The sequence below is a fragment of the Cornus florida genome, unplaced genomic scaffold (assembly GCF_030987335.1).
Source record: "Cornus florida cultivar Cherokee Brave unplaced genomic scaffold, ASM3098733v1 CherokeeBrave_3.0.0_Hap2_Chr01, whole genome shotgun sequence".
In the NCBI taxonomy this organism is placed as follows: domain Eukaryota; kingdom Viridiplantae; phylum Streptophyta; class Magnoliopsida; order Cornales; family Cornaceae; genus Cornus; species Cornus florida.
This window is the reverse complement of record NW_026775571.1, coordinates 104,257,438-104,274,334: the sequence shown is the minus strand read 5'-3', so window position 1 is coordinate 104,274,334 and position 16,897 is coordinate 104,257,438. Positions and strand designations below refer to the sequence as shown.

At 33.6% G+C, this 16,897-nt stretch overlaps 4 protein-coding genes across 4 annotated transcripts; 1 reads left to right on the top strand and 3 right to left on the bottom strand.

The window, feature by feature from the left end:
• Positions 1 to 902: 902 nt before the first annotated feature.
• Positions 903 to 1,610, bottom strand: LOC132279546 (agamous-like MADS-box protein AGL62). The gene has a single exon (XM_059781560.1). It carries the CDS (start codon positions 1,608 to 1,610, stop codon positions 903 to 905), a length of 708 nt encoding a protein of 235 aa, XP_059637543.1.
• A 3,672-nt stretch (positions 1,611 to 5,282) lies between these two features.
• LOC132279542 (agamous-like MADS-box protein AGL62) lies at positions 5,283 to 6,095 on the bottom strand. Its single transcript, XM_059781545.1, has one exon. It carries the CDS (start codon positions 6,093 to 6,095, stop codon positions 5,283 to 5,285), a length of 813 nt encoding a protein of 270 aa, XP_059637528.1.
• A 1,823-nt stretch (positions 6,096 to 7,918) lies between these two features.
• LOC132312534 (agamous-like MADS-box protein AGL62) lies at positions 7,919 to 8,995 on the bottom strand. The gene has a single exon (XM_059810963.1). The coding sequence runs from the start codon at positions 8,848 to 8,850 to the stop codon at positions 8,143 to 8,145; it is 708 nt and encodes a 235-aa protein (XP_059666946.1). The 5' UTR covers positions 8,851 to 8,995; the 3' UTR covers positions 7,919 to 8,142.
• A 5,322-nt stretch (positions 8,996 to 14,317) lies between these two features.
• On the top strand, positions 14,318 to 15,331 carry LOC132311230 (chlorophyll a-b binding protein of LHCII type 1-like). The gene has a single exon (XM_059809058.1). The coding sequence runs from the start codon at positions 14,405 to 14,407 to the stop codon at positions 15,197 to 15,199; it is 795 nt and encodes a 264-aa protein (XP_059665041.1). The 5' UTR covers positions 14,318 to 14,404; the 3' UTR covers positions 15,200 to 15,331.
• The last annotated feature ends 1,566 nt before the right edge of the window (positions 15,332 to 16,897 follow it).

The window sequence follows — 16,897 nt, the reverse complement described above, 5'->3', positions numbered from 1 at the left end:
GAAAGCGATGAACCTTATGAGGAATTGGGGTTTTGAGAAAGTAAATTTTGAGGGAGATGCAGAAATGGTTGCCAAAGCTGTGAATGGCATTATATCTCCTCCTACATTGTTATGAGTTGGATGGAAGATCATTCAAATTTCTCAGTTGTCTCCATGTCCCAAGAAGCTAATGGTGTTGCTCATCATTTAGTAGGTTGGGCCATTAGGAGTAAATTAGAGAAGATCGATGTTTTTATTTGAAATTCCATTATGTATCAAGATTCTGTTACTCGTGATCTGGATGTAGATCGTGATCTGAATGTAGATTGATGAAGTATCTTGTTTTTTTTTACCCTGTTTATCAATGAAAAAGCTTGCCGCCTTGTCAAAATAATAATAATAATAAATAAATAAATGGACAAAAGTGTAACAAAAGCACCTCGATCTGCAAGCATAAAATCTGAAATCACAGAAATTTTGCACCCCACTGCAATCAATTCTAAGCACAGAAAAATTCCAGACGAGAGAAGAGGTATTTTCACAGCAAGTGTTGTAGTTTATTAAGTTAATTGGATTAATATTATTACATATGACATACATATAAAAACTAAAGGCTAGCTTCCACTAGTAATGTTCATTAATGTTATAACAAGAAAAAACCACATACACATATCAATGGTATTAATATCATCCAAAAAGCTTCACTTTAACATCACTTTTATTAATTTACTTTATACCATATTCTTTCAAACACGTCTGAAGAAGCTCTCCATGTAAAGTCACATTCTTGCATACGGTATATATATATAATAAACCTAGAAAAACCTAGGGTGAATAATTAGGGCGTTTCACCACTAATAAAAGAAGAAATTAACAAAACCGAAGTTAAACCCTAGCTAGCAGACCCTTCTCAATCCAATAAACTAATAATAACTCAAATCAAAATTACCAAAATCATTACCAAAACCAAAACCAAAACCAGTGCCTCTCATCGGCAGCAGATTTGGATCAAAAGCCTCAAAAGCCTCAAAAGTAGCCCTCTCCATTTTCATCTGATCCGCCGCCTGATTTATAATCAAATTATTCTTCATCTGATCCGCTGCCATCTGATCCGCTCGAGCCATCTGATCAGCTCGAGTCACCACATTCTTCTTCAACACTTCCAACGAAGCAATAAAATGCTCAAGCTCCTCTAACCCTAATTCTTGAATGGGGTCGTCCCACCAATACCCGGTTCCACTCGGTTTTCTTTGTTCCGACTTGGCTTGTAAGTCACCCAAAGCCTCCAAATAATTGTTCTTGCTAAGTTGTTGCACTCGGAGCTTATTATCATCATGATCATGTGGATCATGTGGTGACACTAGAGTGGAAGAATTAGGGTTAGGGTATTGGGTGAGGAAGCGATCGACGACTGTGTCGGGGGATGGGCTGCCGAAGGTGTAGATCTTTTTGGCAGGTGACAGGACTACAAGGGCAACCTCCGCACCACACAGGACACTCAGTTCACCCGCCTTCTTGACGAGACCTTTCCGGCGCTTCGAGAAGGTCACGTGTCGGTTGCTTTTGTTATCTATTATCTTCATCTCGATCTTTTGTCGACCCTTGCTGTGTCTCTTCGCCTTGTTCTCCATAGCCTCTTTAATTCACCTAGTGTAACAGCAGTACGTCCTAGTGAGATGTTACAGTACACGCACGCCTGCAGGAAAAAGCACAAGGTGAAGTGAATTACAGTGGTCATGAAAAAAAACCAATTACAGTGTGTGCTTGCATTTGAAATCTGTGTGTGAGAGTCTTTTCATGGAAACATAATCTATAGACATTGATTCATCAGAACAGGGTACAAAACTGGCAATCTTAAGTCAGCCATGGCCTGTGAATATGTCAAAGACTATGAGTTTGTTGCAATATTTGGTGCAGACTTCCCTGATTTTTTTAGTATCCTCAAAACCAAACCAACAATTAAATCATCCCCAAAACACTCAATACTACCCGATTACAACCCCAAAACATGTAAACCACAACCAACAGTCTCGTCAAAAGACATCTGAAATACTAACCCAAGAACATGAACATCCATTAACAAAACCTAAAAATTGAAATAAATCTTACAGAGAAGTTGATTCGTTGTCCGTATAATATGCTTAGTGTAATGGAGATTTACAGTGGAAGGAACATTGTGTTCTGAAGCACCAGTGTCTCAACAAGGGGAGGCATGATTTTAATTCATAGGGGACACAGTTTAAAAAAAGAAAAAGAAAGTCAACTAATATATAACACGCAAAGACAAGAATTTTAAAGAGGAAATTTGATTTCTTTTTTTTTTAGAAATTTAAGGAACAAAAGAAAAAAAAAGTTATGATAATTTTAGAAATTAAAAATTTAGAGGGGGCATGATATATAAATTTTCATATATACTAAAAAAAATTACAAATTAACTATATATATTTTATTGGACGGGCGAGGGTGCCCTTGTTCTGACCAATAATCCAAGACATAAAAAAAATTACATTATGATTTAAAAAGGGAAATTTGACTTTTTTTTTTTTTTTTATAAATAAATTTAAAGAACAAAAGAAAGAAAAAGTTAAGATAATTTTAAAAATTAAAAATTTAGAAGGGGCACCATATATAATTTTTCATATATTATATATTAAAAAAAATTACAAATTAACTATATATATTTTATTGGGCGGGCCAGGTCAAAGACACGTGCCTCAGGCCTTAATTGGCTCCGCCCTTGGTCTCAATAATCCATGACATTGGCTGTGAACTAAATAAAGGGCATGAAAAAGAAATACCTGCTAAATTCGCTGAAGAATTGCGACTATCAATATTCAAAAGTGAGAGGCAGTTGAGTGTATTGTTCTGGCGTGAGTTGTCCCACTATTGAAGATCCAATAGAATCTGAATTTCTGGAAAGTAATGTTGCTGCTTCTTATAGCATAGCAGCCGTGTAACTTGTCGCAAGTTTTTATGGGATGGCAGATTTCGTGAGAGAGAGGAAGGAGGAGGTCGGGTCGGGTCGTGTCGTGATGGAAGTTTTTAGGGTATGAATAGCACTACTATATATATTTAGTGTGTATGTATATATAGTAATATACAGTTCCCTTAAACACCTTTCCTAGCCAATTTGGTAATCAGTTTTCTTTTTTATATTTTAAGAAACTTACTCTTTTTCTTTTTATTATGATTATATATTATTAACAAGAAATGATAAAATTAGACATATTTTTAATAGAAACTAAATTAAAATCAATTTGGTTATATTTTTCTTTTATACTATTTGCCGTCATTCCCAAGAAAAAGAAGAAGAAAAAAAAATTTGTCCTTGCGTTTGACCATACTGGCTAATTAAGAAATTCACAAAGCATAACAAATAAATCCTTGCTATCCGTTCAACCATGGAAGGAAATTCGCAAAGCATAAAAATATATATAAAAAAATCCTTCCCATTCAACCATAGAGGGCAGTGGCCAGTTCAAGCACAGAAGGCAATAGAGTCCGGAAAAAGTAAAAAAAAAAAAAATCAATCACAGTGGCAATCTTCTTCTTCGCAATCAAAATGAAGTAAAATTATTTAATTAAATCATGTTTGGGTGGTTAATTTACACGAAACATTATCATTCGATGAACAATTTTTGTTGGAAGGAATTAATCATGTTTTGAAATTATTTCATTTCACTATCTACCTCTACACTACCATTTTGTTTGGGATTCGATTCTTTACATCCCTCCCTCGAGCATAAGATACAATGTTAAATAATAATCAGTTGGTATTAGATTTAACTTTGATTTCCCGAGGATTATTCAATTCTACTAGTATGCTCTCTCTAACTACTTGAAGGTACTCCGAGAATTAATTATTTTTTTTTTATTTTTATTTTTTCATGTTAAATAAGTTCATACTAAATTGATTCATTTCATCTCCATCCCATGCATATCAATCACTTTATTGTTAACTTGTTTCATTGAAAAGTTACAATGATTTGCGAAAGGAGTAGCAAAAGATATTAGACCAGCAAATGCACACTTTGGACTCTCAAACAACAATTCAAGGGCAAAATTATACTCCAATCAAGCACTTCGGTGGAAAAAATCTCTGCAAGGATTAATCACTTGGGCTCATGTTGTTTGGTTCACACCTTGCATTCCTCCTAGTCATAACTTCATGTTATGGTTGGCTATATATTCAAGAAAAACTTCAAATCATGGAGACATTCATTGGCCCAATTTCTGTTGCTTTTGCTCTCGTCAAGTGCTGAATCTCATTCTCATCTGTTCTATGAATGTGAATACGTACACTAAGCCTATTTGGAGTTTCATTCAATTCAAATGCCGTTTCCACATTCTGCCTTCGTCTTGGAATGATCTTATTCTATGGTCCTCTCATCACTGGAAAGATGACTCCAAATTGTGTTCTTCTTGGCTGCATGTGCAAAATGAGTCTGGCAGCTAGCTTGTACTACACTACATATGGAAGAAAAGAAATTGCAGAATCTTTCAAGGAAAATGTTCCTCTTCTACCCAACTCTTCAAGTGTATAGTTGAAACCATTAGAGGGAAGATGATCTCTACTACATGGAAACATTGAGAGGAACCTCTTCGTGCATTGGAGGACTGGCCGGGATCTCCCATCCTCTTTCATTAGGCTATCAATCTAGAGCTCTGTATTTTTTTTAAAAATTATACTTGTAAAATTCGACCAGCTTGTTTCCTAAGCCGTTGGCTATGAATTTTCCTCGGTTTTTCGTCCGTAGTTTAGACTCTGTATGTCTTGAGTTTTACTTGGAACTTTGCAAAGAAGAGATTTTAAGTGAAAAAGCACACAGTTGTTTGAGCTTGATGTGAGAAGATTTGATCTTTTGCCACAAATGGGCATTAGTCTAAAGTGTAACACGACACAACACAAGCGTCCTGTTAAGATCATTTAGATTTTGATCTTTTGCCACAAATGGGCATTAGTGTAAAGGCAAGTGTTATAGATATCAAGTTATTTGGATTAATATATATTACATATTTTACATATGACATACATGGAAAAACTAAAAGCTAGCTTAATATCATCCAAACAGCTTCAATTTACTATTAATATAACTGGTATTAATTAATTTTATACCATATTATTTGAACTCATCTGTCAAGCTCTCCATGTAAAGTCACATCGTATATAATAAACCCTAGAAAAACCCTAGGTGAATTAGGGCGTTTCACCACTAATAAAAGAATAAATTAATAAAACCTGAAGTTAAACCCTAGCTAGCAGACCCTTCTCAAAGTTAGGGTTTACATACAAATCCAAGAAACTAGAAATCCAATTCAAAGTTACCAAAATCGTAATTACCAAACTCGTAATCAAAATCATTACCAAAACCAGTGCCTTCCAACGGAAAATACGGAAGATTCTGATCATTCTGATCAGAAGCCAAGAAACTGGATGGCGGCATTGCCTTCTGATCCGCCTTTTGATTCATGATCAAATTATTCTTGGACGCTTCCATTGCCATCTGATCCGCCCCTTGATTCATGATCCAATTATTCTTCGAACCTTCCATTGTCGTCTGATCCGCCGCCGCTTGATTCATGATCAAATTATTCTTCGACGCCGCTTCGTTTACCATCTGATCGGCTCGAGTCTTCACATTCTTATTCAACAATTCCAATGAAGCAATATAATGCTCAAGGTCCTGTAGCCCCAATTCTTGAATCGGACCCTCCCACCAATACCCGGTTTCACTCGGTTTTCCTTGCTTTGTCTTGGCTTCTAACTCACCCAAAGCCTCCAAATATTTGTTCTTGCTAAGTTGCACTCTGAGCTTATTATCATCATGATCATATGGTGACACTGTGGAAGAATTAGGGTTAGGGTTAGGGTATTGGGCGAGGAAGCGATCGATGACTGGTTCGGCGGCCGGGCTGCCGAAGGTGTAGATCTTTTTGGCAGGTGACACGACTACAACGGCAACCTCCGCACCACACAGGACGCTCAGTTCACCGGCCTTCTTCATGAGACCTTTCCGGCGCTTCGAGAAGGTCACGTGTAGGTTGTTTTTGCTCGGTATTTTCTTCATCGGGATTATTTGTCGTCCCTTGCTCTGTCTCTTTGCCTTGTTCTCCATTGCTGATCGAACCCAAGTTTTAGTGATCGATCTTCAAATCCAAACCCTAGCTCCTCCCGAGGAAAACACTCTCTTTCTTTCCCTGTATGTATAATGAAATCTCGATCTTCTTTCTATAATAGTGTATTATATGTATATATATATATAGGCTTAGCCCAGCAAGGCCCAAAGCCGAACAAAGAAAAACAAAACAATCCGGTCTTAATAAGGATTTTCGTTTCTTTGGAACAAGAATTGACATCAACCCGAGAAACAAAACTAAACAGTATAGCATTAAGTCTCTGCTCAACATATAAATTTGATCATGTAAACATTATTTTTCCACAAAAAGGATCTTGTAAATAACAGTCAATTTCTATATTTATAAATATTAACGATTGTATAAAATTTCATCATTTTACTCAATGTTAAATTTACTTTACTTTATCTTTGAGACAAAAAAAAAAAAAATGATGTATATATTTAAAATAAAATAGATAGATAATACATTAATGATATTTATATTAACAAATGGACAATCAAAGATGTCTCCTTCAGACTTTTTGCCATAGTCCACATTTTTTTGACCCTTCTAACTTAGCATCCTTGTGCTAACTAAATAAACAGACAAAATGTAACCATTATTAGATAAATTCATGTGAGATTTATATAATTTTTATCTTTTTATTTTCTCTTCTCTCATTCACTTCAAATGGTTAAAATTTTCACATGTAAAATCACTTAAAATATAGTTTTTTTTTCATTCATTTATTATTAACCCACCATTGCAGAAGACTGACTATTGAAAAAAGAATCATTCAGCAATTCAGCAAAAGGATGATATATTAGAGCAATATAGTCGAAGGGGTGGACTCTTAAGGCAATGAGGAAGAAGCACTACACCGATGCATACTACCTGTGCCTCTCTGGATATGAGTCACCTGATAATCTTTTCTTCAAATGCAGTTTCAGTACATGGAATCCACTACAGTTCAATGTTCACAAGCTTCTCTTTAATGCCGCAGTTTACTTCCTATGGTTGGAAAGAAATACAAGGGCATTTAGGAACAAAGCAGCATCGCCACAAAATATCATTTGCCTCATCAAAGGTTGTATTTGCTGCAGTCAGTTATTCTTGCAGGGATGTGCTTTTGTAGTTGTTATATATATGTACTATGGAATTCCAATCCTTCATTTGGGAAGTTTTTAATTTCTTTCTTGTTATGTTTAATTGATTTCATTATGAAAATATTGAACATTTTTGTTTGATATATATAACTATTATAGCTTGACCATTGAAGATTTTGGAAAGAATTTGATTAGATAAAATTGGATTGCCTAATGTGGGAAAGGCCAATAGATTGAAAAAAAATTATTTGGTAGATTTTTCTTAATGAAGCTTATTGATCTGTTGAAATTAATTTGGCAAAAACTCATCCCATTTTTGCACAATTTCAGTCAAGTTATTTTAAAGTTAAATATTCGGATTTGTTATTAGATCCAGCAGAAAGTTTAATTTAAAAAAAAAAAAAATCAGAATTGGAAAAACGCACAACTAGATTAGTAAGTAATATAAAGAAATTGATTTTTTATTTTTTTTCCTAATTAGAAGAAATTGATTTGAAAAAAACAGAATTTCAAAAAGTGTAAGGACAAGAACTTTGTTCAAAATAATGTCGAATATTTCGTCTATCTCGGGTGTTTCATGTTGTGTAACCATGACTAACCACAACAATGTCATATATACATTTTGTAAAACATTAATTAGGACAACAAAAGGCAGAAAATAATGGAGGAATTAATTAAAGTCCATCATAAGACTGCAATAGATATATCCTCTTAAATTTATATGACACGCCTACTCATGAAAGGTGTGCTAATGGTGGGATACAAAGATCAAACCCTAGATTTCATCAATTTTCCCAATTAACATCTTGAACACAAAACAATAAATCTAGGGTTCATTCTCACATCATAAGCAACTTCAAACCATAACACAAACTTAAATAACTATGGTAGTATAAAAACCTTATTTAGTTCATTTGTTCAGAAATCACTGGATGCCACCTTAGTCATAGTCATAGCTTGGAGGAGCAGCAGAAGGACCCTGGCTTGGACCTGAAATTACCGGATAACCTGCACGAGCCGAGGACGAAGACGAAGTCCCCATCCCTACAGCCAACTCATTCCCTCTGTTGTAGCACATCATCTGCACCTCCAAAAAACGTGCAATCAATCTATCAACCTCTTCTTTGTTCAACCCATCCAAAATGGATGCATCAAACCAGTTCCGGTTTCCGCGACCTCTTGCAATGTGTTCTAGCATCTTCTCTCTCTCCTTTTCACCATCTGCCCTAGCTGTCTGATCATTGAGCTTCTCGTTGAGCTCGTTGACTCTAGCCCTGCGGTGAGCCTCAAAGAGCTGAGAAGCACTCTCATTTGGCTGAGGGTTGCGGCTCAAGAACTGGTTCGCGATGGACTCTATACTGGGATGAGCAAATGAGAATTGTTTCCCAGTTGGAGAAAAGATAACAACGCCAATGTCTGCGTCGCAGAGAATACAGAGCTCACTCGCCTTCTTGTAAAGGCCAGCTCGGCGCTTTGAGAAGGTTATGAGGCGGTCTTCTTCGTTCTCTCTCTTCTTCATGTCAATCTTTTGGCGACCTCTAGTTCTCCATGGCAATAGTTTTGATGGAAAATGCAGAAGAAAGGAAATGAAGTGAGAACTTATTTTTTGGGCAAGTGAAATGAAGTGATAATTGGCTCTCATACACATATTTATATATATTATTTAAGTAACGCTCCTCATCTAACAAAAATGAAAAATAACCAATAATCATATTCACATGGGTCGCAAGGAGTTAATCTCATTATTACAGACAAGTTCAAAATATATCGAACACACGTTTAAGATATATTACACATGTTTTCAAAAGTATATCGATTCTAAGATGAAGTGGATATTCAATAAGTGTAGCTCATGTATCGCATGTCAAAAAGTAATAATTTTTACAAAATATAAATTTGTTCAACATATAACATACAAGTGTTCAAATATATCTTAAAACCATTGATTCTAACATGAAAAAAACACGTCGTTATTAGAAGTATTGTCCGCACTTTTTTTTTGTCCATGGACAAGTTCAAAATATATCGAACACATGTTCAAGATACATATATTACACACGTTTTCAGGAATATATCGATTTTAACATGAAGTGGATATAGCTCCTGTATCACTGTGTCAAAAAATAATCATTTTTACAGATTATAAACATGTTTAACATAGATCAGACATCCAAAAATATCTTAAAACCATTGATTCTGAAATGAAAAAAAAATAAACACGGCATTATTAGAAGTAGCGTCCATACTTATATCAACCCCCAGTTGAACAATCGTATATTGCAAGGCAAGTGATCGATATTTATTAGATCTTTTCGTATAAAGGAATATCTTAGATCTTTACGTATAGAGGATGATCTATTCATATCGAACAACTCTTTTCCATTTTCAACCATTACTAGGTTGTGACATTATCTAACATGAACAAAATTCACTCCTCTGTATTCATTTTGTATAAATATTTACAACAGCTATGTCACCAAATGTAACTCCATGAAAAACTATGTAAGGTAATTGTTACAAAGTGATGTAAAGTTGTTATGTTATTGATGATAAGTTGTTGCATAAGCGATGTAAAAGTACATATCAAATATGAAAAAGACATAGGAGAGGATCCAAGTTCAAACATATATTGGACAATAAAAAGTTTCAATTTGTTCTAAATCTCTACCAACCAATGTCTCACAATTCCTTTCCTATTATTTAAGGAATAAACCTTGAAGAATTTATTTGAAATCCATATCTATATTTCAAATCAAATGATTTATGCAAATGCAGTTTAATTTCAGATCTTCCAGTTAGTTTGAACATATATTAAAATCAAACCTCTAAACTAGCCTTTTAATTTTTTTTCTTAAATGTCATGACTACTCTATAATTCTTTTAATTAATAATTTAATTATCTTTCTTTTTTGGATAGATAATAATAAATTCTCTAGTCATGACTCATGACTACTCTTTTGATTGATTATCTTTCTCTAAAATTTCAAATTTCATAATAATTACTATTACCGTATAAATACATATCGGATAATGTTAGATAAAAATTACTACTTTCCATCCCGAGGAATATAATGATTACACACAACTCATCAATGTTTATAACATTATAACATTTTCCCTCATCAATTTAATAAAGAGAATTGGAAAGATGCACATTAATAAGAAATTATATGAAAAAAATATGTTGAACCCCCACGTGGCAGATAGTTCTGAAGATTATAATAATACCTCTGAAATTAAAGCCGTTGACTAAGTTATTCTAAGTTGAATTCCTTACAGCTTGACACGCGACATTTAAAATATATCTACTGATGGGGTTAAACTATATCAACTAATTTAAAGAAAGTTTGAAAATTGCATTGTTTTGATATAAGAAAAATTTACCAAAGTTTTAAAACTATATCATTTTGAATTAAGGAAAATTCACCATACTCTAACAACATTTAACGTCGTTATCTCTCCCTCATCTTTTAAAAAAAAAATCCTCCCCCTATCTCCCCTTGGTCATTCCCATGATTGGGGGAATATTTCGTACAAAAAATGAATGTTCTTTGCCATGGAATTAAGACGGACGAAAATGTGATTGCAAGACATGCAACTTTTACTACAATAGTAATGATTGGAAGAGAATATATATATATATATATATATATATATATAAGCATAGATAATGATGGAGTTATGAAAATACAACCAAAAGTCCTATATATATATAGAAAAGATGAGAGAGAACGTGTGGTTAAAAGAGAAACTGAGACCATCGCGACTGGTTTAAGATAGGAATAAAGAAGAGAGAGAAGGAGGATCTTTTTTTGGAAAAGATGAGAGAGAGATAACGATGTTAAAAGTAGTTAGAGTATGGTAAATTTTTCTTAATTCAAAATGGTGCAGTTTTTAAACTTTGATAAATTTTTCTTATATCAAAACAGTGCAGTTTTCAAACTTTCTTTAAATTAGTTGACATGTTTTAATACCTCAATCAGTAAGGATTAGAGAATTCAACTTAGGATAACTTGGAGAATATTTAAGTTAGAGGATCCAAGTCCTTTTTTTATTTAACACTTATTGATGGGATAGCCAAAAAAACTTATTTTTCTTGAAACATCTTCGAAGAGGGAAATAAATTTATTTGTTTAAGAATTGGAAATGTAGCTTGTAAAGCATACGTCCAAGTAGGATATCAACTGGGCGGCTTAATATAATTTGACCTTGCAAAATAAATAAAGTGGTCTTTTATGTTAGAATATTCTCATTTGATGTTATATAATTTTTAAATTTAATTGGCACTCAGTTTTTTTCAATCTTTAGTTTTATTATTAGCTAATTGAATATTACTTTGAATTAAATAACTTGCCACAAAAGACAAAACACTATATCCAAATCTTTTGAATACACGTGACATTTTCTATAATGTTTCTTTCCATTAGTAATTTTCAAATATAATATGTACGTAGTTGAAAAATGCCTAAAATTTTCATCTTTAGGATAATTAAATCATTATATCTAATTTGACCATTTTTTACTAATAAATCTCTTATCAATATTTTTTCATTGTCCGAGGTCATAGATATTTTTGGGAATAGAATATGATTTTTTATTTCACTTTCTTCTTTTTTTTCTTTTTTTGTTGCTGTTTTTCATAAAGATTTTTCTTATCACATATTTAGTCACTAATATCTTTTTCTTTCATTAATGTATAATTACTCTTCTAATTCCTCTACAAAACTTGGTTGTTCATTTATTAATTTTTCAGATTTAATTAGTCTTTCTAATTTTCTCTTCTTTTTAAGTTTTTCATATTCAGATTCATACTTTTTAATAAACATATTCAACAATAATTATAAAAAAATTATTACAACTCACAAACAAAATATAAGATTTTATGATAACAAAAATGAATAAAACTATAAAATAATTTAAGTTATAGAACAATAGAATCTGATTTTGAAAAATTTGATCCAAGGCTTCAACAAATTATTCAATAGAATAAAGTCTGCACAAAATTTTCTCACAGGTGAAATATTGAGAAAATATGTGAGGAATAAGAAAAATGAAAAACAAAAGAGAAGATAAAAATAAATATGTAGTAGGAGTCTTGGAAGAATATGGAAGGTTTCATCAATTCACACTACAACGTTAAATATATATGGGTGAAATGATCATTGGGAAATATATATATATATTAAAGGAGAATGTGAAATAAGAATAAAATTTTTTTAGGCCAACTATTAAATCTTTCTAGTTGTTAAGATCTAATAGAAATAAAATTTTTAGAAGAGTTTTAATATATAAAGGAGAAAAAATAATAATAAAAAAATAAAAAAATAAAGGTGAGAATGGATAGAGTTTTTTAAGCCCACTATTAAATGTCTCTATTTAACACAAATAAAAAATAAATTTTTTAAAAAGATTATAATATATAAGGAAGTAAAAAAATTTAGAGGCCTTCCTATTGGCTGGGGCCTCAGACGATCACTAACTCGCATAAAGCTCCAGCCGGTTTAAGTTGGAACACCCCTATTTCAAAAACATGTCACGCATATAAAAAGCTAGGTTGAGGTCAGTCCAACATATATTTATCTTGAAAAAAAAAATCAAATTTGAATAAATTTAAGATATATATATATTTTTTTTACAAAATTTAAGTATCATTTTTTTTGGAAAAAGAAAAACTATAATTAATAAAAAATATTTAGTTACATATTTATTATTAATTGGGGGTACAGGGCAGGATTGGTTTAAAGTATCTTCCCCAACTCCCCTAATCCTATTAAAAAGATCCCAAACCCGTCCCAATGGGGTGAGGTGGAGCGGGTTATATTGAATCCCGTCCCAAGAAGTCTGGAAATAATTGGTTGCTTTTCTTGTAATTAGTGTTAGATGTAAAAAAGAAACAAAAATAACACATTCATGTTGTAAAAATGAGAATGTTATTTTTGAAAAAGGAAAAAGAAAAAAAGAAATGGGAATGGTAAATATTAGTTAACAGAAAAGAAAGATTTACTAATAAAAGTGATAAAAAATAAAAATAAAAATAAAATAAAGAATTAACACACCACCTATTAGTGACAAAATAAGATAAGACTTAAATAGTATGACCACATAGAATGTAAACCATATGACGCGCCAATAAGAAAAATAAGATATATTTACATAAAAGGTAAACGACAACAAGATCGATCAAAACTAACATGGAATAAGATAATAAAAAATTATTTCAAAAAAATAAATATTATAGTCATGGCTATAATAAAATAAATAAAAAAAGAGAATTCATGTAGCTCACTCTATTCATGTAAAAAAAGGCCAAACCCAAATCGAGACCAAACTAAAGGAAATCAAACTTGAGAGAGCTTTAATTGAGTCAGCTGAGCTTTTATCACTGTACCAACCAATGACCCTTAGTTTTTTTTTTTCTCAAATCCTTCTCCAGTTTACCCACACATACACACGGATTCAAATTACTGCACTTTGATTCATTTATAACCCCATACTTAACAATCACCTTTTCCACTTAAAAAATTTACCCTGAAAAGCCTAACCCTTCCTACATCAAAGTTTCAAACCAACAACCCAAGGACAAGGATTAACCCATTTTTAATGTCTCTTTCCTTCTATTTCGGATTCTTTTTCTCATAAGCAGGTTTTAACCTTTTCATAGTCTATTGCTGTCAGTACTCAGTAATAACTTGAATCTACTATCAAATCTCATCATTTATCAATATATCACTTACATTTTCATAGTCCCTAGCTACCACATATGTAAGTGGGGTCTTAATCCATTTGTCATATTCATTTGCTGAATTGACAGTATCAATCGCAATGCTGCTGCGAATTATTGATTCTTTATCCATGAAGATGTAGCAAATATCCAACAGCATGCATAGTGGTGAAGTCCCATTGGTTGATGCAGAAACTTGAAATATTTCATGAGATTTTTGCTACATTGTGTGAACAAGTCCAAAGGGTGGTAAGTGGTGGAGAGAGTGCCAAGTGACAACTAGAGATCCAATGTCAAGCTTTCAAAATGCAACCAGCCAATAAGAGTAAAGATAAAGATCTCCAGAGATAAGGACCCTTGTGGCCTCAAGTTATATTAATACAGTGCTTGTAGCCCCATCAAACTCAACCCACAGCTAAACTACCCATAAGCTTTCATTTCTAGTGTTGTTTCTTTCAAAACTTTTTATTTTATTTCTTCAATGGCTGCTTCCACAATGGCTCTCTCTTCACCTTCTTTTGCCGGAAAGGCAGTAAAACTCTCTCCATCCACCCCGGAGCTTCTTGGTGGTGGAAGGATCACCATGAGAAAGACTACCAAGCCAGTCCCATCTGGAAGCCCATGGTACGGCCCTGACCGAGTCTTGTATTTGGGCCCACTCTCTGGTGAGCCTCCATCCTACCTCAAAGGTGAATTCCCAGGTGACTATGGTTGGGACACTGCTGGGCTATCGGCAGACCCAGAAACATTTGCCAAGAACCGTGAACTTGAGGTGATCCATTGCAGATGGGCCATGCTTGGAGCTCTTGGGTGTGTATTCCCCGAGCTCTTGGCCCGCAACGGTGTCAAGTTCGGCGAGGCTGTGTGGTTCAAGGCTGGAGCCCAAATCTTTAGCGAGGGTGGACTTGACTACTTGGGCAACCCAAGCTTGATCCATGCCCAAAGCATTTTGGCCATCTGGGCTACACAAGTCATCTTGATGGGCGCCATTGAGGGTTACCGTATTGCTGGTGGGCCGCTCGGTGAGGTGACCGACCCACTCTACCCCGGTGGAAGCTTTGACCCATTGGGCCTTGCTGATGATCCAGAGGCATTTGCTGAGCTTAAAGTAAAGGAAATCAAGAATGGCAGACTTGCCATGTTTTCTATGTTTGGGTTCTTTGTTCAGGCAATTGTGACTGGAAAAGGCCCATTGGAGAACCTCGCGGACCACCTTGCTGACCCAGTTAACAACAATGCCTGGGCCTATGCCACAAACTTTGTCCCCGGAAAGTAAGAGAAAAAGAAAAAATCTGGGTAGGGAGCTCATGAAGTGGGAAATTATTTAACTCAATTCAAGAAGAATACGAAGACTAGTGTGTAACGTAAATTGATGTGGATGAAATCTTAAATTCTAAATTTTGTGCAATATTCCTAATTTTTTACATTTTACTTTTTTTCATCTTCTGGCACTCAATTCTATGGTTGGCTTTTACATTTACTGCTGTAAGTTGTGAGGAATATGTGACTTACCACTAACTTGTAACCTTTTTAAAGGGTGACAATTTCAATCCCTCTAATCTAAAAAGTCTACAACCCTTTCTACCCACAATGAACTTCAAACTTAACAAACTTTCCATAATGTAAGCCACCATCAAATCAACAGCATGTAGCCTTATTGTTTTAAGTTATTTGCTATCGCATAATTTTATCAAGTAGAAGGCAAACTAACCAAAACAACAAACCAATTACATTCCATTAATCAAAAAGATAATCAATATGTCTTTTTTAATAGGACATTTCAAGAAAGGAAAAGAAATTAACATATTTGTATGCCTGGAGACATACAAAATTGAATACTAAAACAATGAATATTCATTTCTTGCTGCTACATTTCCTTTAACATATAACAATAAGATAACATTGCCTCTAGGTCATAGTTTCCACATTTTGGACACACAGCAATAGCAAAAAGTGAAGTAAAGAATATTCAACATCCAGAAATGGGAACTTAATGAAATCGATTGTGCGAAAAGTGTACCTTAAAAGATAAAATCACTGCATTCTTTGGGCTACTGATCCAAAAGCATTAGGTGGCCTAATCTGTACAAAGAATCTGTTAAGTTTAGAAATTATATTGAATTTGAAAAACAAATGATTTTGAACAAAAAAATAAAATATAAATGATAGAGATATTAACAAAATATTTATAGAATATGACTTTTTATGAGTTCCATTTCATTCAAGAGTAATACAACCCTATTTGCAAGCTCTTGAGTTACAACTCAAGTCTTTAATAAACCATAATCATAGTCCTATAGGGTTTATTGAATCAAACTAATCATCAACCATGCGAGATTGCATATAATAAATAAGATTAGATACGGTATTGGGATTGGTCTAACCGCTAAAGAGGCCAAAACAAATTGGAACGTAAGATTGACAATAACTATACAAGACAGTCAACTCAACTTGAATAATTTGGACTACTACTTGTTGGTTAATAACTCCCAAATGTCAATCCAAATGATTTCAATTATATCAATTGCTAATTGCTCAGTGTGTAAAATTAGTGAAATTAATAAATGAACTTGATTTACTAGTATTTTGTAGTATTTTGATAAGTTGGTATTTGACAAGCTCTGGGATGGATCATTGGCTGGGAAATTGGATTAGAACAGAGGAAGAGTACGCGAATTAGCGCACTATGGCTTAAGGATCAGATAAGAACGCAAGCCATTTTGTATGTTTTGCACTCAACTTCCTTTGTGACTGGAGATACTTCGAGGCTTGATGATCAGAATAAAGAATAAAAACTCGAGGTAATAAATAATAACGCCACTACAGCTCTTGATCTCATGAGAAAGAATGTGTCCTTCTATTTATGAGGATTGAGAACATCATCCTAGCACTAACATAGCATTATATAAAGAGTTAAGCTCCTCTTTGGTGTTCGCCTGATGAAATGCACGAAAGTCCAGCAGTCAAAATCTAC

Coding starts and splice junctions, on each gene's coding strand:
- LOC132279542 (XM_059781545.1), bottom strand. CDS start 6,095: ATGGAGAACAAGGCAAAGAGACAGAGCAAGGGACGACAAATAATCCCG.
- LOC132312534 (XM_059810963.1), bottom strand. CDS start 8,850: ATGTGTATGAGAGCCAATTATCACTTCATTTCACTTGCCCAAAAAATA.
- LOC132311230 (XM_059809058.1), top strand. CDS start 14,405: ATGGCTGCTTCCACAATGGCTCTCTCTTCACCTTCTTTTGCCGGAAAG.
- LOC132279546 (XM_059781560.1), bottom strand. CDS start 1,610: ATGGAGAACAAGGCGAAGAGACACAGCAAGGGTCGACAAAAGATCGAG.